Genomic DNA, 26,072 nt, shown 5'->3' with positions numbered 1-26,072 from the left:
TGTAAATGGCATGTAAATAGTTGTTACACTGTATTGTTTAGGGAATAATGACAAGCAAAAAGTCCATACATGTTGAGTACAGACACTTTTTTTTTCCTCAAATATTTTTCATCCAGAGTTAGTTGAATCCACAGGTGTGCAAGACCCAGATACAGAGGGCCAGGACAAACTGTACTAGGTCATTTATTAAGCTTAGAAAAAATTCTGAGAGAGGTTTATGTATGGTGTGTATTTAGTTCTACATTATGTCTATAGCTACATTCCATGCCCAAGCCACACAGAATCAAAAAAGAAGCCATTTAATTTGGTGCTGTGATACCGAAAGCCCCTCCTCTCCTCTCCACCCACCCCTGCCATATCCAGAACCTGAGCTGACTTCTGAATGCCTTGTTGAGTGTACTTTTTGGAAGAAATGCTTTGACCTATGATCTACCTTTCTGAAGCAAAATAACATATGAAGTTATAGGGCACTCAAAGTGTGGTCCATGAAAGAAACTCAACTGATAACATTCATACAAATTTCCATCTTCTCCATCTGTAGAAAAAGACCAATGTGTTAAATAACAAATAATGCAGACTATTTTAGGTGTAGGGGAAAAGATACACAGAAGACAGATCTGCCTACAGCTGCAGACCTACCAATAGACAACCCAAATTCAGACATGTAGGATAATCTGGAGGAATTCTAAGATACAGTGGCTGTTCAGAGAATGCCTCAAAGCGGTCTCTAATCACAACGCTGGCCCATTGTTTAGCCCAAGGTACTCTCACTGCCGACTAGAGAACAGCAGCTATCTATGTGCCGGCTAAGAAGCCACTTTCCAATTAACACAAGTAAACTTTTAAAAAACAGAAAATTGTTTTTTAATAAAACTACTATCTAGGAAATCGTTTTAGGAAAAATCATTTGTTCAGTGCAATGGGAGGGGTTAATGGTCACTAACAACTCATTCCCAACAAACTTCAGGAGTCAGGCTTTAGTAAAAGACAAAGCATGGAATGAATAAATACAGTTTTGTTTAAGCCTAAACCAAACATACTTATAAGAATAATGTTGTTGTTTGTTCTAGATAGCAAATGTAAAGTCAGAAAAATGAAAAGTGCTTTCTTATGTGAATAAAGCATGAACGGAGGCCTCTAACCAAGGGATTTGAACAACTCTAAATCTTCTACCATTATTTGAATGCTGTTGGTGTCTGATAAACATTAGCCACTAGTAAGGGCAAAAATAATCACACAACTCAGAGGCTAATTATTTCTGTAGTTTTCTCAGCTTGTCAGATATTTTAGGGATAAAACTGGAAACACAGGAAGTTCCAAAACTGAGACCGAACCTCTGAGACTTTAAGACTATCTTGACAAAGACAGGTAAATATTCCCCATGTAGATTACTAGACTAGTTTTAAAGGAAAGGAGTGATGATATTTTGGAGTTCAAGTACCCTTTTCTTCCAACAAATTAGAGCCCATCATTTTCCTGGAACTTTCAAAAGAACGTTAACAAAGTAGGAATCAAATCGCTTTTTTTTTTTTTTTTTTAAGTTTAGGGCACAACTGGATGGCGTAAGTCACTTGGTTTTCTCAAGTAAATCACAAAGTCTTCTGAATAGAAAAGAGATGTAGAGACACATGAGATGTGCCCTTTTCCAACAAGGGGTGACCAAACATGAAGCTGTGGATGGCTGAATCTCAGCATCATGGATATGTTCCCTTTAGTCATTGACCTAGTTTAAGAGTAAATACTCCTGTTATGCTTGTTTTAAAATTCCCTTGACACGTCTTGTTGGTTTTTATCTGTTTTCAGGGGAAACGATAATATGAACTAGTTTCACATTCCTGTTACTAAATAATTATCATGATTAAGATCTCCCACTATTTTTCAGAGGTTAAAAAATAATCACTTGGAAATGTGAATTTTCAAAAAGAAAGTTGAATGAAGAAGTTCTAATTTTCACTCATGTGATCATTCTCAGACACATCTGGTATACCTATTCACAGATGACACCAATATATAATAAGTATAATAAGTATTTATTAAATTTTATCTTAACAAACATGTTATATTCCTAATAAGTCTGAACTTCTTAGAAGGGTCAGCATTGTACCTGTTTTGAACATCAGAATGGTATAGAGAACCCATGGCTATAAATGTTACCCTTCTCCTCATCCCTCAATCCCTAATCCTATTATCCTCCTTCCTCAATAGTTATAGGGGACAAGGGCGAATTAAGCTTTGACAGAATTTGTAAGTTAGAAAGCAGAAGAGTAAGTCATAAAAGCAGAACTTATGTCAAAGGAACAGTTTGCCTGTATGAGTCTGGAAAGTCTTAGAAGTTCAGGTTCAATTTTGAATTTCCTTTCTCTCTAGTTCTATATGTAAAGTTTCCCAAAACCTCAAACAGTGCCTGCCAGACTGTGGTAACTCACTAAATAACAGCTGAATGACAGCAGATGAGAATACACTCTAGATTCTACCAGATTAAGTTCTAGCTCCTCCCAGGCAAGTGATTGAACCTCTCTAACTCCCAATGTTTTCATCTGTAAAGCAAAGTAATAACAAATAGAGTTGTTGCAAAAATTACCTAACAAAATTATAGTAGTAATAATATTCCGGTGAACTCTTCAAGCATAGGGACCAGTTTTTCACTAACACAACATTAGTATTGTGACCAGAGAACTAGATGAGGAATAAGAGATGTATGGTTTCCATTAGATGTCATTTTAACATCTGTAAGAGTTGTAGCTCTTCCAGACAGAAGCATATAGGAAAAGAAACACACAAAATTCAGATGATCAGAGTTTGATGATAAAGTCAAAAGAGGTTATGAACAAATATGTAAGGGCAGAATAATTCAATACAGTGTCAATAAAGTACTTTTAAAGCCAAAGATAAAAGCAAAGAAATGTCCTAAGAGAGATAAATAATAATGAAATCTAATTAATTAGTGAAGCAATTTACCTACAATCTTAATGGGGAGTGTGGAATTCAATTTACCCAAATCGGGGGAAAAATTAATTAAATGGCCTATCTTGAACCTAGGAGAGGCCAACTCTTCAAAGATAGGAATTCCTTTTGTTTCTGTGACTCTTAAAGAGGACTTAACATGTTGGTTAGTGTACAGGGAAGGTCCATCTCATTTCTTGACCAACACCTCTGGTAAATTTGCAGCCAGTCTGCTGAAATAGTCACCCTATCTTGGTTGTGACGGTATGATTTTTCTGTAATGGGTTAGTGTTTTTAACCCAAAGATATTTTAGAATGAAGTACAGATATTAGGTAAATCAAATTTAAATTATTAATGCTTTTGTGTTAAGTTCAAAAATAGTCTTTGTAATAATTGGGACAATCTGTATATATTTGGTATTTAAAATATTTGTGGCTGGGCATGCCTGTAAGTCCAGCACTTTGGGAGGCTGAGGTGGGCAGATCACCTAAGGTCAGGAGTTCAAGACCAGCCTGGCCAACATGGCAAAATCCCCTCTCTACTAAAAATACAAAAATTAGCCCTATCATAAATACAAAAATTAGATGGGTGTGGTGGCGAGCACCTGTAATCCCAGCTACTTAGGAGGCTGAGGAGGGAGAACCGCTTGAACCCGGGAGGCAGAGTTTGAAGTGAGCTGAGATCGCACCACTGCAATCCAGCCTGGGCAACAAAATGAGACTCCACCTCCAAAAACAATAAATAAATAAAATGTTTGCAAGCTTTAAAAATGTACTTTATTAAGATACCTAACAGGTTACCCTCTAACATCAATTTAAATGGGTAGTTGAGTAATTAATTGTAGGTTCCTGATGTTGAGTCAAAAGGTATAAACTATATTGGGATGCTTAATAGAACTTATGAATCACCATCTTTAGAAGTTTAATGTATTAGCTTTACTTGGAATGGTTTAAGTATACTGGAAGGTTTTTCTTGTTAGAGAAATTTGAAGGGCTTTAAAAAGAAAATGGAATATATTAAGCTCATAAAAGCAATGTACAATAGTTAAAGGAAGTTTATTAACTAGGTTGAAACTAGAATTGGTTAATTAAGGGAGGTTGCTCCGTTCAATGTGAGTTGAAGACATCAATCAAAGGCTCCCTTGAAAGTGACTGTTAAAATTACTAGATTTATAAGTAGACTAGGATTTGTAACGTATTCATTCAGAATATTTACTGGGTGTCTGCTATGTGTTAGGCACTATTCTGGGTATTAGGAATATAGCAATGAACAAAATAAGGGCAAAAACATATCACAATGGGGCCTGGATACATTAAACTTAAGAGCTTTAGAGAAAATTTTAAAAACTAAGTCATTAAATTATTTGCTTCAGTATGTTAGATATTAATGATAAAACAAACTGGCCATATATAGCCTCTCTGTTGCACAGAATTTCTCCTAAGGGACACTAAAAACTCACATTGACAAGTGTCTCTATTCATTCTTTTATCACTAATGCCTCGTTCACGTTTAACTCTCAAAATTGTGTGTAGCTTGAGTGTTGAAACTTCTCCTCTATGTTCTGGAGTTTTTCACATCATTCCCAAAAAAATCTGAGTTAACCAAGATTTTCTTCTTAAAATGCAAATCTCTCTAAGGTTAAAGGCTAGGAGATATTTACATCTTCATGTAATTCAATCAGATTGTGTTTTTCCTAACACCTGAGTTAGGGAATAAACTAATAGAAGAAAGAAAGAAAAATAACTTTGGAGGTGAAAATATTTGTGCAGAAAAGGGAAATCTCTGGATTGAGAACATATTAAGGTACAAGGCTGTAGTCCTCAGGGCATTCGTGAGCATGGGCAAACTGGGTGGCAGGTATAAAAAGAGTGGTGCAAAAACGCCAAGAATTCTCAACTATTTCAAAAGCAGCTTCCACTCAGAAAAGAGTCTTCTTTCCACTTTCCCAGGTGATTATGTCCTCTCAAAACCCAGAAGTCAAAATTGCTTCGTTAAAAATTTCCATTTGGGTAAATAAAGTTTCTGCAAAAACTGGCCAGGCACGGTGGATCACGCCTGTAATGCCAGCACTTTGGGAGGCCGACGGGGGCGGATCACGAGGTCAGGAGATCGAGACCATCCTGACTAACACAGTGAAACCCTGCCTCTACTAAAAAATACAAAAAATTAACCGGGCGTGGTGGTGAGCGCCTGTAGTCCCACCTACTCAGGAGGCTGAGGCAAGAGAATGGCGTGAACCCAGGAGGCAGAGCTTGCAGTGAGCCGAGATCGCGCCACTGCACTCCAGTCTGGGCGACAGAGCAAGATTCTATCTCAAAAAAAAAAAAAAAAAAAGTTTCTGCAAAATGACCTGGAAACTCAAACGATCACTGTGTCCACGGGAAAATGTTTCTTAGTTCTAAGGATCCACTTGCAACCAGTCTTTTAAACCATGACCTATTCGTAAATTGACTATTGTGCTGATAACCAAAACTCATAAAAATCACACCCAGGGCAGTCCCAGCAAAGCGTAGAGAGTCAAAGCCCAGTAATGGCTTAAACTGTAAGTTTACTGGGCCAAGCCCAAAGCTAAGAATTCAAGGAGTTTTGCATCCCATACCCATTTTTCAGCTGCCCTTATGCCAGCAGTTAGAATTCACACACTCCAAAACTTCAGGCAATGCTGCTGGCCCCAGTACCATCTCCTCCACCACCAGCTGACCAGCCCTAAGGATTGTAGCTAACTGCACATTCCCCACGTGGATATTTGGGTAGATGAGCAGGTAGATGATCTGGGGACAGAATTGTACAGTGGTTAACTCCTCAGGCTCTAGAGTCTAAATGAACTAATTTTAAAACCTAATTACAATTCCCTGGCTGGATGACCACAGGCAGGTTACTTAAATTCTCTGCACCTTGGTTTCCTCATCTGTAAAATGGGGATTATAATAATATCTACCTCTGAGGGTTTTAAATGAGATGACACATGTAGAATAACATCATGAGTGATAGAGTGAGTGCTCACACTCACACGTGGGTTTCCCAATTCACAGCAATCACAGAAAAACATTTGTGTCTTCTGGCTCCAGTGTGCCACAAATGTAAAGAGTAATTACACTGACATCTTGGTTGACTTAGGTAACCACTTTCTTACCTCAACATTACTGCTTTGTTTTTTCAACATTAAAGAAACTAAGAAATAATCCAATTTCTATTTGGATTCTGGTCTAATAGCTGACAAGGATTTGGCTTTATTCTAGTGAATAAAAATGTCATGAAAAAGGAGCTATTGAAGAGTTATGAAGAAAAAGTGTAATGCACTAAATGACAGATTTTTAAAATCATCAGATTGTTTTCAGACATTCAGTCCCAAACTGGAACAAACTACCTCTGACAATAATTCCTCAAGAAAATGATTTTTCTAAATCGATCCATATAAACCAGGCTGAGTTATTAAGGAGAAAAATGCATTTAATAATATAGCATTCGATTGTGTATCATCCAGGAAAGGTGTACTGTAAAAAATGTTTTGATTATTAATTGACCGCTGGTAACTTTAGTGTTGTAAATACTTGTATTATATGAGGTAGACAGTTTTAAAAAAACTCTCCATTAGACAGACTTAAAATTTTGTAATAATATTTAAGAAAATGATAACATTATGAAAAAATGAAATATCCGATTAATGCTTAACTTTGTACAACTCGAATATAAACTTTAAAAATATTAGAAATTATAACATTTGAGTGCATATAACGTTTTGTACATTAGGATGAATTGCATGCTGTCCATTTCCTCTTTGCACTTTCAGTCACCTTAAATAAACAAATATATACAGCCTTAACAGAACAACAGTGCATCCAAAGCAAATGTGCATTTTAAATTATTTCTCCTGGCCAAGTCTTTTTTTCACTTAGCATTTTTATATTAGTATTTCTTATCATCCCCACCCTTTCTTTGACAGTTTGTAGTTCTCTGAACCAAACAAGCAACAGGTTTAGATTGGAAGACAGCAAAATCACTTAGGAAAAACTAAAACTTTTTTTAAGGGCTGGTACAAATTCCATTGATTAAACAACTTTATACTCAAAGATGAGGAAGAAGCTAACTCTTCAAAGGGCCTACTCATGGGCAATGTTTGAAAACAATACTGGTGCAGGCTGGGGGAAAGTTCATGTTTTTGACTATCTGGGAATGGGTATTTCAATTTCACTGTACTCTCTCCAGCTTCCTCCCAGAAGACAAATTCCACCCCTGTCTCCTTCCTTACTGCCTGTTCCCCATCTCCCACCCCAAGCTCAATGTAACACTTGGCTCTTTTCACAGTTTCTCATTACTAAGTTTTAAAAACATTGCCTAACTGATAATTACAATCTGAAACAATTCTTTTGGGGGAGCCCTGGGCTATTGCTGGCTGGTAATCTTTCTGGAATGTCAAAGAGAGGGGAGGGAACTTAGATTTTAAAGAAACTTCAGAGACAGGGACTTGTGTCCCCTTTCATCCCTCCCTTCCCCATTCCTGGCTCCTGGCCTGTCCCTTGATCCCCATCCTCCCTGAGGCCCACCATCTTCCCTCCTGATGGGACTCCTTCTACTTCTCGGTTCCTATTTCCTCCTTTGTAGCTCTTACCTTGTTTTGTTCCCCAGTCCTGCCCATTTTTTTTTTTTTTAACTGGGAAATCACCTTCCCCTTAGAAGAGCATGTCTGAATTTTGGCAAATTCTGTTGAAAGAAATCAATTAGAATCAGAAAGGGTGTTTGGGTGGGCTACCTCCAGCCTGGGCTAATGCACCTCAGTGTCAGCCCCAGTCAGAGGCAGGCCTTGTGGTTTCTCATTATCCTTCAGGGGGTTCCATTTGGACTAATTCTTGTCATTCCATCCATACCAGTTCCCCTTGCCCCTACCAGAAAAAGCAACAATGAAGGCAGAGACCTGGGCCCTCAGGAGTGAGGTGAAGGTTGCCAGTTCCTGGTACTGGAAGAGGCCAGGGCAAAGCTGGTAAACTCCCAGAGTACACAAATGGGTGAGAGGGGCACTCGTGGGCCCACCTCTCTCAAAGCTCTTCTATAGGCAGTACCATTCCTGATTTAACTATTCCTTTTGCCAGTTTCCCTATCTAACACTTTCTGTGTGGGAGGGCACAAGACATGGGCTATGAGATGGCCAGAGGCCCCACCTTCTTTACACCAGTAAAAACCAACCAAACCAAGATGCGGTCAATGGTGATTCTTCCTCCCACATTGTTTCCCTTTTTAAACTGTTACTTTTTCAATCCATGGAGCAGTTGAGAAACGGGTATGCATCTCTTCTCCCCTCCCCTTCTATCAAAACCTGTAAGACACACAAGGAAATCCAAAGCCACAGTAATAGAGAGAGAGAAAAAATAAAACACACACACACAGAACAAAAGAAATCCTCCTTGGCTTGTTTTTCTAGGGTGGCCAGGCAAGGTGTCAAAATCCATATCTCCCTCTGGGATGGCAGGTAGAAGGTACTGGGAAAGCTGCGCTCCCTCTCTCCCACCGGCTCTCACGTCCAGGCTGTTCCCTCACCCTCAGCCTCCCCCAGCGCCAGCTTCCTCCTCCTCCTCTCTGCAGCCAGGCCTCTCCTGCAAGACGGACCTTGGCCCGCCTTGGTTCTGGGCCAAGGCAGTGGGAAAGGCACCGCTACCTGCAGCCGCACGACTCCACCACCATGTCCTCGTACTGCTTGTAAACCACATTATTGCCCGCGTCGATGTACAGGATGCTGATGGGAGTCAATTTGGTGGGCACGCAGCAGCTGGGCGGGGTAGAGCCGGGATCCATGGAGTTCATCAGCGTCTGGATGATGGCGTGGTTGGTGGGCTCCAGGTGCGAGCGCAGCGGGAAGTCGCATACACCCTCGCAGTGATAGGCCTCGTACTCCAGGGGCGCGATAATCCAGTCGTCCCAGCCCAGCTCCTTGAAGTTCACGTGCAAGGGCTTCTTGCTGCAGCGTAGCCTGGACTTCTTGCCGTGACGCTTGCCATGGCGGCTGGCGAAGGCCGTGCGCCGCCGCCGGCGGCCGGGCGAGGGCAGCCAAGGCCCGGCGTCCGGGGCCCCCGACGGCGGCGGCCATGACCCCTCGGCGCCCACGCCCGGGCCCGCAGCCTCCGCCGACCCCAGCTGCTCGCGCATCTCTGCGAACAAGTTCTTGCGCTGGGATCTGGTGAACACCACGAGCAGGGCCCGCTCCTGAGGGGGCCGCACCCTCCGGCCGAAGCCCAGACTCCGCAGGTCCGGGGGCGGCGGTTGCTGGGGTCCCCGCGCGTGAGTCTCGGCCTCCCTGGCGTCCGGCTCGCCCCATGCGGCCCGCAGCTCCAAGCACAGCTGCTTCCAGGGCTGGTGGCGCAGCCCCTGCCACACGTCGAAGACTTCCCAGCCGGCCGGCGGCGCCCCCTGCGGGTCCAGGGTCCGCGCGTCCAGCAGCAGGGGCGAAAGGCACGGAAAGAGCTGCACGTGGAGCGGCCCGGCTGGTGGCCCCCAGGGCGCTGAGGGCGCCTGGCGAAACAGCCGCAGCTCCGCGCCCACCAGCTCTTCTTTGTCTGAGAGCATGGACACATCAAACAAATACTTCTGTCTCCGGAGAGGAGTGTGCGAGAGATCGTCTGCGAGATAAAAAATAATTACAGTCAGTTTCACTTAAGGGGGAGATCAGCCCGGTGCTCTTCGGCCGCCCCGGGAGGAAAAGGGCGGGGAGTGGGGGCAGGTCGGCCGGGGAGTCCAGCTTGCCCGGCCCGGGGCCTGACCACCCCGGCTTCCCATCTGGCTGGTGCATGGCGCGGGGAAGGGGGCGCGCCAGGGCAGGCCCCCTCCTCCGGGTCAGCTCCGGACTCTCAGGGCGGAAGTCGGTGGCTGCTGGCGAGGCGGTGGCGGCCTACCGTGTTTTCCCCCAAGAAGGCTTCGTAACCACTAATGTGTCCTTTGTGGTCTCGAGCCTGGGCCGTGCTTCCCCCAGACCTCCTCCAGGCTGGGCTGGCTGGTGCTCGTTCACGTCTCAAATGTCACCTCCTCCAAGTAGCCATCCCTGACCACCCTGATCTAGAGTAGCCTCTCCAGGTCCCTATCACAGGACTGGCTTGATTATCTTCCCGGTACTTAGGCTTATCTACAATTACCTTGTTTATTTTTATCTCGTTAGTAGTCTGCCTTTCCCAGAAACACTCTGCCCGCCTCCACCAGCCCACAGGAGCTAGGCCGATGTCATAGTCCGCCTTGCTCCCCTCAGTGCCTAGGGCGGTGCCTGACCTGGAGCACACGCCCCTCGGTTAAGTGGGAAACTTCTACCGCAGTGAGTCTTAATCTGGCTCACTAAAATGTCCTGGAGAACTGAAAAACTTCCAGGGCCAGGGCTTGATTCAGCCTATTGAGTCAATGTCTAAGGACAGGACTGGGCATGGGGTTTTGTTTATTGTTTGCTTTTTTTTTTTTTTTTTTTTTGTTAACTCCAAGATGATTTAAAGGTGCAGTTCTAGTTTAGACTCACTAGTCTGGGGTAACACTGCTGCCCATCAGGCGGTTTGGGTGGGTCCAACAGTGCAGGCAGAATGAAGAGCTGGTGAGGGATTTATTTATGTATTCACCAATCATTAAACAACAAACAAAAGAGCAATGAAGTTTCAGAAGTATTGGGGACAGGGGGTGAGAAGTGAACAAACACACCTTGCGTCTGTCCATTGAGAACATCCTGCAGTCAATGAGAAAAATATATACCTGGAAGGCAGAAAACCTCAGCCAGGGACAATCAGACACACACACACACACACACACACACAGAGAGAGAGAGAGAGAGAGAGAGAGAGAGAGACTTTCTCATCTCTCCTCCCACTTCCAATCTAAAATTCTCTCGCTTTGCAACTATTCCTGAAGATAAAAGGTTTGGTCATAAGTGAGAAAAAGAAATTTAGGACAGGTGAGGTAGGGGAGTATAACAGGCTTTTAAAATCCAAGGCAAATTCTTCAGAACCAAGGCAAAACTGGACTTCTTTTTTGACACATTTGTGCACGAAGCCAACTCCACTTCAATGTGCAAGGCGGAAAGCTAACCAGATTTTCCTGGGCTGCCTTCCCATAAAATATTTACAACCTAGCAAATACAAAAATCCCCAAAGCCCCCAGCCTTCCCCAGAAGCTAGTAAAGTTTGGGTCGATTTCAATAGTAAAAGTGTCACTGGGCCCAGCATCCAAGCCTCTGTACCAGTCCAGATGTAGCCCGGGGGCGCTGGCTCTGGAGCCTCAGCCACACCCAGTTTGTACTCAGGGCTGACCGTAGCATTGGCTGGTTCACTCTTACACACATGCCCCAACCTGAGATGGGGTGTGGGAAGGGTTAGAGAGGTGAAAAGGGAAAAGCTGCTGCAGGCAGTTGATTTATAGAAGCCAAGACCTTCAAACCGACCAGGGTCACATTAAAATCAGGGGGAATTCAGCACACTTTCTTCTCCTTCAAAGAAACCTGTGTCTGACAATGCTCAGCCACCACCCAGATCTCTGGACCTACTGCCTTAGGCTTGGCTTCCTGCCTCTCTCCCCAAACTAGGGATGAGATGAGAGCAACAAATCTAAGGCACTTGCTGCACTAGCTAAATGTTGTTAGGGATAACATATTTCTAATCTATATCCACCTGCACAGAATAGTTCTGAAAGGTAATTACTTGTATTATTCTCATTTTACAGATGAGAAAACCAAGGATTGGAGAAATTAAGGTATTGCCAAAAGTCAGACAGCTAGAAAGTGATGAAGCTAAGAGCCACACTTATGTCTATTTAATTCAGAGTTGGAGCATTTAGCCCCTAAGCCCCATTGCCTCTCCACTGTAGTCCAGGTACTAGAGTCTAAAAGTAACCAGAAGTGGCCAGTGTATAAGGGGAAAAGAGTCCAAATTATTTGCAGGGCTTGCTAGGAATAAAATCTAGGCTCCCTTAGGAAATAATTTCCATCTTTGCTTACACAACTCTTGAGATGGTTTGCCACTGGCTGCAGTGCATTAGGCAGGTGTAAAGAATTATGATTTATTTCTCTCTCATGCAACATGGGAGAATCAGCCTGCTTTTGCTTTTACTCTTTTAAAATATATATATGTGGGCCAATAAATGATTAATTTGCACAGCTGAGTTAAAACTGAGGCAAGCATCTGTAGAGAAAGATCTCTTACTGATTCTGCAGCCTTAGGATTTCTGATGATCTTTCCAGCAAGACCAGCCCACCCCTACCCTTTCCAGGTTTCAGTGCAAGAATGCAAATGGGACTTCAGCTAATTATCTGTTCTCTTCCTACACCAGCTCTGTCACCTACTTCAAGGGCCCTCACCTGTGTGCATGTGGCCACTCCAGCTCACAGCTTAAAGCTGTGCACAGTTTCACAGGTGCACACATCAGTGTTGTGATCTACCTTCGGGGAAACTGAATGGATGAAGAGTCTGTCCAGACCTTGGAAGTGAGCTTAGGGATATTTGGGCAAGAATTCTACAGCCCAGGTATCTGGAGCTTGGCCTGGAATAGTGACTCTTAAAGCCACTAAATCTGCAGTGGTCTTTAAATCTGAATTGTCAGCATCTCATAGGCACTTGCTAGAAATGCAAATTCTCTCTGGCTCTAGAGGCTTGTGGTAGGGTCTAGAATTTGCATTTCTAGTAAGCTCCCAGATGATTCTGATACTGCTGATCCAAGGAATTACTCTAAGAACCACTGATCTAAGTGGGGGTTGTCCTCTAGGTTCTTTGAATTCACAACCAAGTAGGGAGGAGCACCAAACAAGGTGCTGCAAAGCATAGGGCCAGGGCAGCATCTAAGGCAGTACTCACCAGGACCAAGTCAATTCTACCTCTCCCAGCCCATTCCTGGCTCCCAAAGCCACCCCCATTTTTTTATCCTTTCAGCCACAAGTTCTTTCCCCGGGTCTCCAGAACCTCTAACCCCTAAACAGAAGATCCAAGAAGGTGGCTCCTCTGTGCGCCTCCCCTGCAGACCACATTCCCCACCTGTCTAAACCTGCATCACAGAAATAGCTCAGAGGAGGCATCCAATCTGGGAAGTGAATATAACACCATGCACTGTTACCCTGAAGACACTTCCCCTGCTGCATGCTGACCTGGCATCACAGAGCCTGGCTCAGCTGCCATGAGCCATCTGTGGGCAAAAAGCCAGCCCTTCATACTCCCTTCCACAAGCCTCCTCTCCCATTAAGTCTTGTATAAATGAAGACTGATGTTATCAAATGATCCTCTCTCCCACCCCTTTGACTAAAAAAACATGCACTTATCACTTCAAAATCTGTGGCACTTTCCCACATCCTGGAAGTGAATCCTATGCTTTGGGCCCTTAAATTGAAATTGACCAGAAATACATGGTGGAAACTTTTTATTTCCCTTTTACTTTGCATCAACCTGGTTTGTTACAGCTTATTCACACCTCTGCTAACAGTGTTTGCTGAATATTAGATATACAAACATTTCCAGTTACAATTGCTGGATTTGGGTTTATCTTCTTTCCCTGGCAGGTGCATAGAGAAGGGAGGGAGAAGAGAGAAAAATAAGAAGGAAGGAACAAACCGTGGCATATTAGAAGATACTCCTTCATAATGGTCAACAAGTTGGTAAAAGGCTGAAAGCACTTCAAACATATATTTCTGGTGTAGAATTTAGGAAAAATTTAAAAGAGGGGAGATGTTGGTCAAAGGGTACAAATTTTCAGTTAGGGTGAATATAAGGTAAAAAATAAAATTTTAATTAAAAAAAAAAGAAACCAAGAGAAGAAATGGTACCTATTTGCAAGGTGAGTACCATTGCACCCATTTTAAATGAGGAAGCTGGCTTAGAAAGGAAAAGGGCATCTGTTCACGGTCACAGTACATGGTTGGAGAAAGTTGGAGTCGCAAACTCCAGAGCGGAAAGGAGAAGATGCCCTCAATGCCAAAGGCCAGACGCCCGGGAACCTCAGCCCCAGGAGGGCGGCATGAGGGAGCGACACGCAGCTGCAGGACTCTGTGCGCCTGCCCACTCCAGCCTGCCCACTCCAGCCCCAGTGCCTTCTGCTGGGGGCTACTTCCTTGAGCTAGCCTGTAGAGGGTTTCCAAAAACCAGAAACTTCCTTTGGTTGGAGGTGGGAAGGGCCCGGCATTGCATTTTCCCAAGACATCTCTGAGATATATACTCAGTTTGAGGTGACTTTTCAGAGTCCTAGTTGGATTTTGTCACTTGCCTGGCTGTGCAGCCACGGTTCCAGCTCTCCAGATTTGCAGGATTCTTGGCACAGCTGACTTTGGGTTCCACGAGATTCCTCCGCGCGCAACTGGCTCACATCTCTGAGTACGCAGTGACCCCGGATAGTTACTGGTCAGGCGTCCCGCCACGCCTCCCAGCCATGTTCTCCGGTGGCACAGGCCCCGCGACTAGGCCACTGTTCAGAAAGTCGAGAAGATAGTGGACTTTCCCACCCCCAACCCCCAGGCAGGGAGAATCACCATTCTTTGCAAGAGAAACTCTAGGCACCTTTCCCTTATCCCTTCATTTTAGAGCCAGCAGCAGCATTAAGCGCTTGTAGGGCACCACCTTTGTGCTAGGCACGTGCTCAGAGCTTTAATGGTCTCTCACTGAATCTTCACAGCGAACGTCTAAGGTCAGGCCTACTGTGATACTCACTTATGGATGAAGAAACTGAAACTCTAAGAGGTATCTTGCCCATTGTCTTGAAACTAGCAAAGGAACAGGTGTTGAAGGTCCTAATTCCAAGTGCCCTGATCCCAGTCCTGCAGCCATGCCTCTCTACCAGGGTCCTGTTCGGGCAGGCAGCTAGGAAATAGGACATACCTTCATCATCAATGTAATCAAGGTGGGCTGGCTGGGTTCCCCCAGGATTTTTTTCTTTTCTTTTCTTTACTACAAAGAAGACCTCCAAGCTCAAAATTCATGACTGGGCTTGGAGTCATTTTCTCAACTAGGTCTCTCACCTTCAGCACTGCACTGAGGGGGCAAAGTCCATCAGGTTGGAAATAGAGCCAGGTGTACTGGGTGAATAAAAATGAGCCACCAACCCCTCTCCCTGGAGTGTGAAGGGCTTTAAGGGGAATCTGTGTGCCCGAGGAGATACTCATCCTGAGTCAGGCCTCTGTTGAGATCTGAGCTTTGCAAGCTGCTGATGCATTGCTAGCATTCTTACTGAGATGTGAGTTCAGGAAGCAATCCATACAACTCACCCTTTCCAGGGTGCTCTTTCTTAACCCCAGTACTCATGCCTGACCCCCCAGCATAATAATCGGAAGAGCAAACACTGATGTAGCACTAAATCTGTGCTGGGCATGATCTAAATTCTCAACTTGTAGTAACTCATTTATACCTCAAAACCACTTCTGAGACAGCCATCATTCTAAACTAAAAGAGACAGCTTGAGTAACTGGCTCAAGATACTAAGTAGTAGAGCCGGCAGTCTGGCTCCACTATCTGTGCCACCACCCTAGACATCCTAGCCCTGATCTCTGTGCCTTGTAGAAACCCTGAGAAACTCTTCCATGCTCCCCGTGCCTGGAGGGAGGGCATCAATGCCTGGCCGACGAGAGTCACTCACTTCAGCAGAACTGCAGCAGTCATTCCTTCAGTAGAAGAAATGTCGATGACTGGACTTGTGAAAGAATTTAGGAGGAAACTTAACAGGGCTACAGAGGGGTGCAAATGAGATAAGGTGTGAGAGAAAGACTTCTGAACGCAAATGTCAGTCATTACTGACAATGTGGAACGAGCATAGGAATTTAAAGTCTAAGAGACATAAATTTGAGTCCTGATCTGTGACTTAGTGGCTGGGTGACCTTGGGTAGACTGGGTCACATAATCTCTCCCAGCTTCATATGCCTCAGCTATAAAATGAGAGAACCACCTCTACCTTGCAGGATCATTGTAAAGATCAGAGTCAAAGTACTCAGGGATGTGCATGGTATGTAGAAACGTTCAATGAATGCAGCCAATATTTCTGTAACTACTTACATCTTCCAGGGGAAGGTGCACCTGTCCTCCTCTTGACTTCCTTTGAAATCCAGTTCTCTGGACTTCAATCCTTGTGGTCCAGGTGTCTCCACAAGATTCCAGAAGTGAGTGGAGGAAAGGTGCTAGGAAGCATGAGAAAGATGAAGACGCTTCCAGTTCCTGCTTATCTTAAGTCAAGTGAAAGTCAAGGCTCATGGAGGCTGCAGCATCACCTCATCATCCCGATTCTTCTCAGTCCTGTGAGGCCATATCACCACTGCTGTCCCTCCCACAGTGCCAGGTGAATAGACAACCTCCACCTCAGCCACATCAAGGATCAGGCCCTTCTTGCAGGTTTCCTCTTCTGCAGGGGTCAAGGCCAGTGGCAGCGCTTGTGCTAACCCAAATGATTGCCAGGCTGGCAGTGCAGCCCTGAGAGGCCTGAGGATCCATTTCTTTCCTGGCTTTGGTATCCTTTTGTGGGGGCACAATCTGACCACAGGGCCAGTCTGGGGTGGGGATAGAGAGGCACATGTTACTGATCTTCACTGTACAAAGGGCCAGACACATATTGATGGGGAGGGCTGCAATGGAGGACCCCTTGGGCTGCAGCATGAGGCCAGGCCTGGGTGCTTGTCACTTTTGAAGGAAGGTTTCATTGGCAGGTCTGTCCTCAGTGTGTGTTCCTTCTCATCGTACACTCACCAGTCCAGCTTTTCTCATGTCTCTTGGCTTCCCCAGAGCCCTCCCCAATAGCTTGCCCTGTATTTCTCCTTCCAAAGACTAGAGGGGTCCAAGGCGAGTCTTCCACGGAGTCTTGGAGAGGCTTTTCCACTCTCTCCCTCAGGCCTCCAGATGTAGGCTCTTCTCTTCCTGAGGGGCCTGGGCCTTGTAGACTCCACAAGTTAAGTGGTTCTGGTAGCCTGCCTGGATCCCTTGGAGAAATCCCAGTATTGGTATAGCAAGCTCTGGCTCAAGGTGAGGCAAATGAATGAGAGTGGAGAGAAAGAAAAGAAAGGGGATCCTGGAATCCCACTCAACTGAAAACAGCTTCGCACCCCTCACCTCGGGACCTCAGCATGGCCTTTAATGGCCTTAGCTCTAACCCCAGGATGCCTGTTTCTGACAAGCAGTGATGACTGGAGAGGAGCCCTCTCCCCTGAGTGCTGATCACCGCATCAGGAGCTCCAAGGCGCTTTAGGGAAACTTCTTTTGTCTTTAGAGGATGAAACAGATTCATTTACAAAGTAGTTTTCCTGAACTTAGTTAATGACCCTGATGGCTGCGTGCTCTCTTGAAGGGCCAGAGAGGCAAAGCTGAGATCAAGGACACTTCACTGTGCTTCTCTTTTCAACGGGGTCCCATTCTGGGCTCCCGACCACAGCGGCTCAAATCTTAATTTGGCATCACTACAGATGAAACCCAAACCGAAGCTCTCGTACTGTTCCCGCGGTGAGCCCTCCCTCCCTCCCCATCTCACCGCGGCGGCGCACGCGGCCTGCCCTTCCCCTGGGGCCCGGACCTGGGGGGTTGGCTAGGGGCGGACTTCCCTGCACTGTCGACCGGTAAGTCACCCGGGAGCCCAGGGGAGCAACCAGGTCCTCCAGGAAGGCTAGGGGAGTGGAAATGGAGGAATCCTCAAGCTGCCATCGGAGCTGGAATATGATCGGGAGGCTTGGCTTAAGTTTTGAAATCAAAAGTAGAAGGAAGGGTGTCCATTTTATGCGGCTTCCGCTCCCTGACCAGTTCTGAGGTTGCAGGTGGGGACGAGGGTTCAAACTGGCTTGTAGTCGCGGGGAAGATATTGGACTCAGTGCGCAGGAGAAACCGCTGTGCTGTGCCCTTTAAAGTGCTGGGCCGGGTGCAGCCTGGGAGGAAGGGAGAGCCGCAATCTCTGTCTGCGGCGTTCATATAGGTCTGACTTTCGAAACAATTTAGCAAAATGAGATTCGTGGGCCTTAATCTATGCCTAGTTAATTTCCCTCCACACTGAGCTTCGGAGCGGCAGTGGGCTGGGAAGTGGAGTGGGAGCTGGACCAATTTGCTAGAAGTCAGGTTTGAAAAGCAGGCGCACCGATTCCCCTGAAGTCCTACGTTATTCAGGGATGCCCTCCGCACCCCACTAAAGCCAATCCCCTGCGCTGCCCCTGTTCCCGCCCGCTGCCCCTCTCCCCAGGCTAAACCGGCCTGGGCTAGAGGCCCGCCCCTCGCCTCTTTCACGCCCACTCTCGGGTCCCTAAGCCGTGCCCCGCCCCCAGGCGCCGGGGCCACTAGCGCCGCAGCGCGCGCTTCCCTAGGAACGTTGTCCAGCGCCGCCCGCCGCCCGCCCCTTCCAAGCTCTTGCAGCCCCTCACCCCAAGTGGACCCAACCCTCAGTCCCCAGCAATGCTAATGGACTGTCTTAGAAGGCAGAGAACGGCAACCCTGGAACCCATTAGTCCAAGGAGGACCTATTTAATTTCTGTAAACAGGAGATACTATTTAACAGACTTTGAGCTTAAAAATAAACAGCCAGGGCTTGGGGTGGGGGATGGAGGGATGTCAAGCAACGGAATGGCACGGTGAATCCACATTCCGGCATTCCACACCTCGAGGGCTCGGCTCGATTCAGTCCCCTGGTCCAAAGAGCGTCGTTTGACCCGGGTTATTCAATACCCGAGGGGTTATCGAACTAATGCCCTTCCTTTTACTTAAAAGCGCCCAAGGATTATTGTTGATTTGCTCTGGGGCCTTTGGTGCACGCAGTAGTCTTAGCAGGAAACAAAAATTCTTGTTCTGCCCTGTTTCTATCATACCATCTTCCTCTCCACCTCTCCATCTCATTCCCTTCTTCCTTCTCCCCCACCGCCCCAGAAAGACGTCACCACGGTCGAGGAGGTGTGTAAGAACCCCAAGGACTCCAGCTACGAAAAACATGTGGTGTTAGGGCCTCCGATGCAGTGCCCTGCGTTCCCCGCGGGTCCAGGTGACACGCATCCTCTCCGGTCGGAAAGAGGAGCTTTCAAGTCCTGATTGAATTGGGGGGTGGGGAGGGAGGAGAAGAGGGATTCGCAAGGCCTGTCGTGATCTGTGGTTTGAGTGACTTTTTTCTTTTAATGCGCAGAAACCACAAGGATGTTTGAGCAAGTTTTTAGATCCCCTCCCCCACCGGCAACTCCACCGCGCAAACTCCCAGAGGCCCGAGAGCCTCCCGCGTTGAGGAAAACGCTATGTCCGTCTCAGATTAGCCTACTTTGCCAAGGAAACTCGCCAAGAATCCCTGCGCAACCTGCGCTCTCGCTGTAGAACATACTAGGTGGTCTTTCTTGCTCTCTTTTTAGAAACTTCTTGCTTTTCCCTGTAAGGCAGACCTTAAGGCCTTAAGGATTGGAATTGCAATAACTGATGTTTAACAGCAAGTCAGTGGCTAAGAGTTTGGTCTGTGGCCTTAAATATGCCTTAGTTATTCGAACCAGAAGAGCAAAACAAACTTTTAGTTTAAGACTTCTTTCCCTTACCCCCGGGCTTTTTGCAGGACCTTCCAGTTCACCTGGCTGGAGGAGGACCCTGAACCTGGACGGTGGCGCAAACTCCGTGTCCGCGCCCATGCAGGCGCACCCTCACACGCACACACTTGAACGCTTAGCAAACCTTTTCCAAGGCTGTTCCCTCTTTCCGGGGAAATAAAGCCTAGATTGGAACCTTCTGCCCAGCTTCCTCATTTGGCCGTCTGGTCTGCATTAGTGTTTTTATAAGGGACTCAAACAAATCGAATACAAGGTCACCAAATAATTAACAGTTGTGAATTCCCTCCGTCCCCATTAAAATACTTCCCTGCTTATATTTCATTTTCGGTTTGCCAACGACAACAGGGTACCGGCAAAAACACTGCCGAGTTGATTACACCACTCTGCGGCCCAGGTCCACCCAGAAACCCGCTGTTTTGCATAACATGAGGTACCAGATGCACTTCAATCGCGAGGGAACTACGCAACTCTCTGAATGCCCTACCCACAGCCAGGCTATTCCCAGAATGGTCCTGCTCTGCCCTTTGATAATCACGACCCAGAAGGTGAACGGAGAAGCCAACAAACAATCAGTGGCAAACTGTCCTGACAGTTATTTCTAGGGCATCAAGTTCTTCAAGGATGTTCCCATCTCGTTTTGATTTTTATCTGTTCCTTACCGCCTCCTTTTTGAGAGTATTATTACAACAAGAAAAAAGTAAAGGGTATTCTTATTTCAAAGTAATCTGGAAACCTAACTCACAGTAATAGTCTTAGAATTATTTTGGTTCTCTCATTCTTGAGAGTTGTTTTTTCCCCTTGTTGAAATTATGTGGCACTTTTCACTACATAAACTGAAAGTCTGAGTCTCTCACTCTCTCTCTCTCTCTCTCTCTCTCTCTCTCTCTCTCGCTCTTCCTCTCTATCTCTCAGCCCTGCTGAATTCATAGAACTAATGGTCTGGCTTTCTCAGGCCCCAGGGCTGGGGGTCCAGGGCCCCAGGACTAGTAGCCTTTTAATGAGTTATTTCATGAGCAAATTGTAATTTCACCATATCCAACTTTGTCCATTCTCATCCCATGATGGCACTGAAACACATATGCACACACCTTCTCACCTTTATGGATCCAATATCATTTTAAAAGCACAATATAAGAGCATTTTTTAATATCCGGGATAACATGGTTTGTGCCTCTGCTAAAATAAGAACAGGAGGCAGCAAAGCACACCAAAATTCAGACCCTCACATCTAGTTTCACTCACACTCCTAACTCGGTCTTAAGTGACTGCAGACAAATTATTAGACTGGGGGAAAATCTTTCCATTTTTTGACTTCCGCTTCTTGTCACCATCCATTAGAAACCACCTCACCCCTTAAATTATCTATGCAGTGCTCCAGTTAAATATGCAGGGTCTCGAATCTTATATGAGCCCCACCTCTCACTAACTGTGTGACCTCAAGCAACTTGCTTAACTCCTCTGTCTTCTTTACTTCACCTGTAAAACGTGGTGGTGATAGCGTTTTCCTAGGAAGTGGTTGTGATAACTAAGCAAAATAATTCATGCAACAAAATTTAGTGCAATACTTGGTACACAGTAAATTGTCAATAAATCGCGATTACTATTACTCCTAGGTGTCTGGAGAGCATACTGAAAGAAGGGACCTGTTTTAGGTTTTTGTTGTCGTTGTTGTTATTGTTGTTGTTGTTGTTGTTATTGCAATAAGTTCTCCTCCTGGAGGATAGGGAGAAGTGGCCAGGGATGGGGTAGTACAGAACTTGCTTTCTTTATAAACCTAAAGCGTCCTTCGTTCACTTTGGGCAGAGTTTATGTCTGCTCTCCCACTCTCAACCATAGGCTTCAGGTGTAACTTTGGGGTTTCCGGGGTACGGAAGGCTTTTTACAGAGCATGTTGCCCATGCCTCCTGGACTGGCTTCGGGGCTCCTTTCCTTTCCTTCGCTCCTCCCCTTGGGGGACCCCTGGCTCCTCTGAGCCAGGCCAGCCCCACTCGACGGCGATTTAAACATCCCTTAGGCGAGGCGGCAAGTTAGCGCTGCTGGCCCAGCTCTAGGCGGGCCGCTGCTCTTTCCTCCTCGCCAGGCTGTCCACGCTTTGGGGGAGGGGACCTTAGGGGGTTTGGCGCGGTTAAGAGCCCCACGTGAGAGGGGCGGAAGTCCTCGCCAGGAGCCGGGGATGCGCGGCTGGCGGGTCCCTTCCATCACGGGAGACGAGACACCGTTTGATGTGTTATGACATGAACCCTCAATTAGATCGCTGAGTTGAAACACTCCAATCAGGGGCCCGATGCTAAGCAAGCCCCGGAAGGTCCAGCCTGAGGTCACCGCCGGTGACACATCAAATCAAAATCAGTGAGAGGGAAAGTGAGGCTTTCCCTTTATCAAGCTGGGGCTGCAGCCAGCAACGCACCCCCTCCTCTACGCACCCCTCCCGCCCGCGGCCCCGCACTCCTTCACCCCCGCGCGGCGTGCGACAAGCCGCACCGCCTTCCCAGTCAACGAACTGCCTTTCTTCGCATTTTCTGGGAACCTGGAGACGCCGAGAAGACCGCGCCTTTGAAGCTGCGGTCCGGGTGGTCATGCAGCGTCTCCTCCCGCTGTGGACCGCTCGCATCCCCAGCCCTCGACGGCATTCCGGGGTTGTAGCGGTCCTTGTGGATCTTGGTCCTGCTAGTCTGGAGGCCTTGGCTCGGGAACAGAGGCCTCCCCAGACTCGGTGCACATGCAATCCCTCCTCTATCTCCAGGATCCGGGGCTCACAGCGCAGTGGCGGGGGTGGGGGTGGGGAAGCTACAGGGCAAACTAGGGTAAAGTGATTTCTCGTCTACGCCGGATTTGGGGCCCCCCAAGACTTCTCCCCATCCGTTGTCTGAATGCCACAGGCTTCCGGAGACACCTCCGAACAGCCCTCAGGGTCTGACCAAACTCACAGGGCACAGCGAACCAGTTAGGGTGCCCACTTGGGGGAGGGGCGGAGATTCTTGCCACTTTATTCCCAGGCAAAGAAAATCCGCGCCCAACCGCCGGCCAGCCTAGGCCTCTGGCACTTCTCTTGAGGAAGGGCCTCTTGAGCAGTCTTCTCTGAGCTTCCTTAGCCTCCTTCCGCAAGTGTAGTACAGAAAGTGCACGATTAACAGAGGACTTGGAGGTACAGAAACAACTGTAGCAAGGCGTGCGTCGTGGGGAGGGTTGGTGAGCTGCACCGGCAACACGGAGGCCAGGGACTCAGTTGCACCACTACGAAGAAGCCACGTGTCTTTGCAAAGGTGACTTTAGTAGTCCTAAAATCACCATAAAATACCCGGCGTTAATTTGCCCTCTGGACCTTTCAGCAGCTCATGAACCTCGCTGACCTCAGGCTGCAGCGGCTAACCCGACGTGGGCAGGACCCTGGAGCAAGGAGCGCGACTACGAGTGAGAGGCGGGGACTGGAGCCGGGGAAGAGCCTGGGGCTGGGATAGGGGGGCGGGCGCCGTTAGCCTGCTCTAAAAAGCTTAGGAGATGTGCGAGCACCGAGGGTAGCAGTGGCTGAAGCAGCTTCCGAACCCCGAACCCCAGCGCTGCAAGGTTTCTGGGCAACCCCACTTAACTGGGAGCAGGTCAAAGTTATGGAGCTAAGTCTAGAGAGGATGGAGGAGTGGATATCTGTCTAAATCTCATTTATCCCCTCATTTTCTTCCTTCTCTTTCCCCTTCCTTTTCTTTTTCTCCCTTCCTTTCCTGTCTCCTTCCACATTATTGTCTCTCTCCTTTAGGAGCTGAGTTTCCGATGCCTGTGGATCCTTCCCTAATATCTGGGACCAGAGGTGGTGCGAGGTTTTCTTGAGGGCACTGGTCACGCTGCAGATCAACGCCGGTGACAAGAAGGGGCCGCAAGGGTTTCCGCAGACACCCACACATACAGGCGCCCCCACAGAGGGTACCAGGGATTTCCCCGACCCCCACCAGCCCCCAGGAATAGCGCAGAAAGAGGAACGTCGCCTGGCTGAGAAAGGTGGATGGGCATACTGGTGTACCTTTGTGTATTAAGTACCCACAACCTCCGAACTTAGCCGTCCCTGTCCCGGGCCGCGCAACTGCAGCTCCGCATCTGCAGAAACCACTCGGGTTGAGGCCTCGGAGCAGCCGGGAGCGCCACGCTGGAGCAAAAAAGCCGGAGGCGCAGGGCTACAGCCCGGCTGACCACCTCTGCACCCAGCGCAGGGACCAACCGAGAACCCGCGCGGCGTCAGGACCAAGGGGCTGCCCGACGCCACTCGTGGACTAGCTCCTCAGACTGTGGGATTCGCTAGTGCCAGCTTTGCCCAGGGCTTTCCAAGGCTCTCTCATGCCCTAGATCTGCCCCAGCAGCTCAGGCCTTGAACTGTGAACCCAGTATCCCAAGACACCGATTCCATCAGTCCCCATCCCGACCCCTCTCCAGCCGGGTTCATCCGCCTGCTGCCTCCCGTCCTCCTCGTTTCCCCCACCAGCCACCAGACAAGCGGCAACCACGCCGCCTTCTGCAAAAGAGGAAGAAGGAAAGAAGGGAGAGAGAAAAAAAGAGGGGGAAGGAAGGGAGGATTAGAGACGAATAGAATCTGCAGCCGCATTCAGAAACTTACTCGGGCTTGAGAAAAACAATTTAAGAAAAGTAAAAGGGAAGTGTCCAGAGTGGGAAGGGAATTCACAAATGCAGCCTCCGGCGGGAAGAGCGCCCTGGCTGCGGAGCTCCAGCAGGAAGGGAGTCGAGCGTCTTGTTTGCCACTTACCTAGTCCCCTGTCTACAAAGCTGGTGATCGTGTTAGCCGACTTGGAAGACTGGAAAAAGCTGGCATTGATGCCCAGCTTCTCGGCGATGGAGTAAGTCCTGTAGATTGACAGCATGTACTCGTGGGGCACCACGCGCGGACCCCTGCCTGGCGGCTCCTGCGCCCGGGGCTGCTGAGCCTGGGGCTCGTCCTGAGGCCGCCGCTGTGGCTCCTGGCCCTCCCGGCCCGCGTCACTCTCGCGCGGCGCCCGCTGCATCTTCCCTTCCTTGCGGCTCCGCATGCCCTTGGTGGAGCCCAGCTCGGCGGACGACGAGGAGGATGAGATGGAAGCCTGCTGGAAACCGGGCAAATCCCACAGAAAACTGATGAGGAAGACGGCGGAGAGCAGGACCCTGGGAGTATCCATGGCGGGCAAGTGGCTGCGTCTCCCCAAGAGGCGGTGGCGGCAGCGCAGGACGCGCGGGACACGGAGCGGCTGGACAGCGGCCGGGGCCCGGCTCCTCGGGCGGACTCGGAGTGCGAGGAGCCGGGTCCCAGCCACACAAACCCCGGCCCCGCCACGCCCCCTCCCGCCCCTCGCCGGGAGGGGAGGAATGGGGAGGGAGGGCAGAGGCGGGGTGGGGAGGGTGGGAGGAGAGCCGGGTGGTGCGGGCCGGAGGTGTGGGGGAGAGGGGCCGCGGTGCGCCGGTGTGGCAGGAAGACGCAGCGCCCCCGCGGGACGCGCGCGGGGTTGCCGGGCGGTGAGCGCGGCGCGGGCCGCAAGCGCTGACCAGGGGAAGGCGGGCGCGGCCGGCCCATGGCGGAGGAGTAAAGGCTGGCCCACCGCGCCAGGGTCCCCCTCGAACTCCCGGAGGTGCGGTCCCTCCGCAGCGCGGCCCCGGCTTTCGGTCCCCGCCAGCCGCCTCCACCTTCGTGAGAGCCAGCGGCCTGGGAGGAGGGAAGCGGCGGTGGCGCCCCCCAGAGACGGCTTGGGGCAGGCGCCTCTGCTGCAAGCTGCGCGCTGCCTAGGGGCGGTGGTACCTTCCCTCCTCGGCCCCAACCGCCAGGCCTGCCGTTCGCGCCCCTTCAGGGGCCAGCCCCGAGCCTGAGAAGCCTCTCCGTGGGCCAGGCGCAGGGCCCAGCTCGGAACAGCCCCATTTTCTCGGTAGGGTATCGCTCTCCACAAAGACAGGCGTCTATTCCCGACCCTCGAGGTCAGGCAAAGGCCACGAGTCTTTAGAGTTTGGATCGATGCTAAAAGCTGCTGCGCTCCCCTGCAGGCCCCAGCCTCTCCTCTCGCAGTCCCCAACCTCTTCTGATGCAGACTTTAGCTGCTCCACTTCGTCGTCGGCTCCCGGGATCCTCTCCCTCTCGCGGCCTGTCCCCCGCCTCCACTGCATCCCCATTTTCCCTCTCTTCTTTCCCTCCCGCCTGCAGGACTTCCTCCTTCCCCAAGTTCCTTCTGCATTCCAATCCCTCTTTCCCCAGCCTGCTTTTCTTCTCACACTGCCCTCCCATCTCACACTGTCTTCCCACCCTCTCTCTTCCCGGCCTCCCCCCGCTTCCAGTGGACCCCTCCCTTTGCAGCTCTACCCCAATCTGTTTCTCTTCAGCCCAGCCTCGCCCCATCACGAGTTTCCTTTATCTGTCCCCAGATTCCCCGTGCCTGTCTTCCCCGCCCACTGCCTCGCTCATTCCTGGGCCTGCACGCTGAAAGGCGAGGCAGCCTAGCGCTGCTTCTGTCTGCCACAGTTCTCTGCCCTGGACTGCTATGGACAGAAGACTTTCCCTGAGTATTGATTGGGTGCTCAGGCACCAACCATATAGTACCCTCCTTTAATCGTGCCAACAGCTTTGTGAGGTTGGCGTTGACTATTTTCACCTTCACGGATGGGAAAAAAAAAAAAAAAAGACTCAGTGGAGACAAGTGACTTTTCCAAGGC

At 48.6% G+C, this 26,072-nt stretch overlaps 2 protein-coding genes across 2 annotated transcripts in view; both read right to left on the bottom strand.

Annotated features, from left to right (window-relative positions):
- The window catches only part of CFAP418 (cilia and flagella associated protein 418), a 1,191,950-nt gene that overhangs the window by 909,851 nt on the left and 256,027 nt on the right, over positions 1-26,072 (bottom strand). The window lies entirely within an intron of this gene.
- On the bottom strand, positions 6,378-24,670 carry GDF6 (growth differentiation factor 6). Its single transcript, XM_050800518.1, has 2 exons — positions 24,151-24,670; positions 6,378-9,552 (listed from the first exon to the last, which is right to left on the bottom strand). The coding sequence occupies exons 1-2, from the start codon at positions 24,554-24,556 to the stop codon at positions 8,591-8,593; spliced, it is 1,368 nt and encodes a 455-aa protein (XP_050656475.1). The 5' UTR covers positions 24,557-24,670; the 3' UTR covers positions 6,378-8,590.

The sequence above is a fragment of the Macaca thibetana genome, chromosome 8, assembly GCF_024542745.1.
Source record: "Macaca thibetana thibetana isolate TM-01 chromosome 8, ASM2454274v1, whole genome shotgun sequence".
Classification (NCBI taxonomy): domain Eukaryota; kingdom Metazoa; phylum Chordata; class Mammalia; order Primates; family Cercopithecidae; genus Macaca; species Macaca thibetana.
Note: the sequence above shows the minus strand (reverse complement) of the source record. Positions and strands in the feature narration are given on the sequence as shown.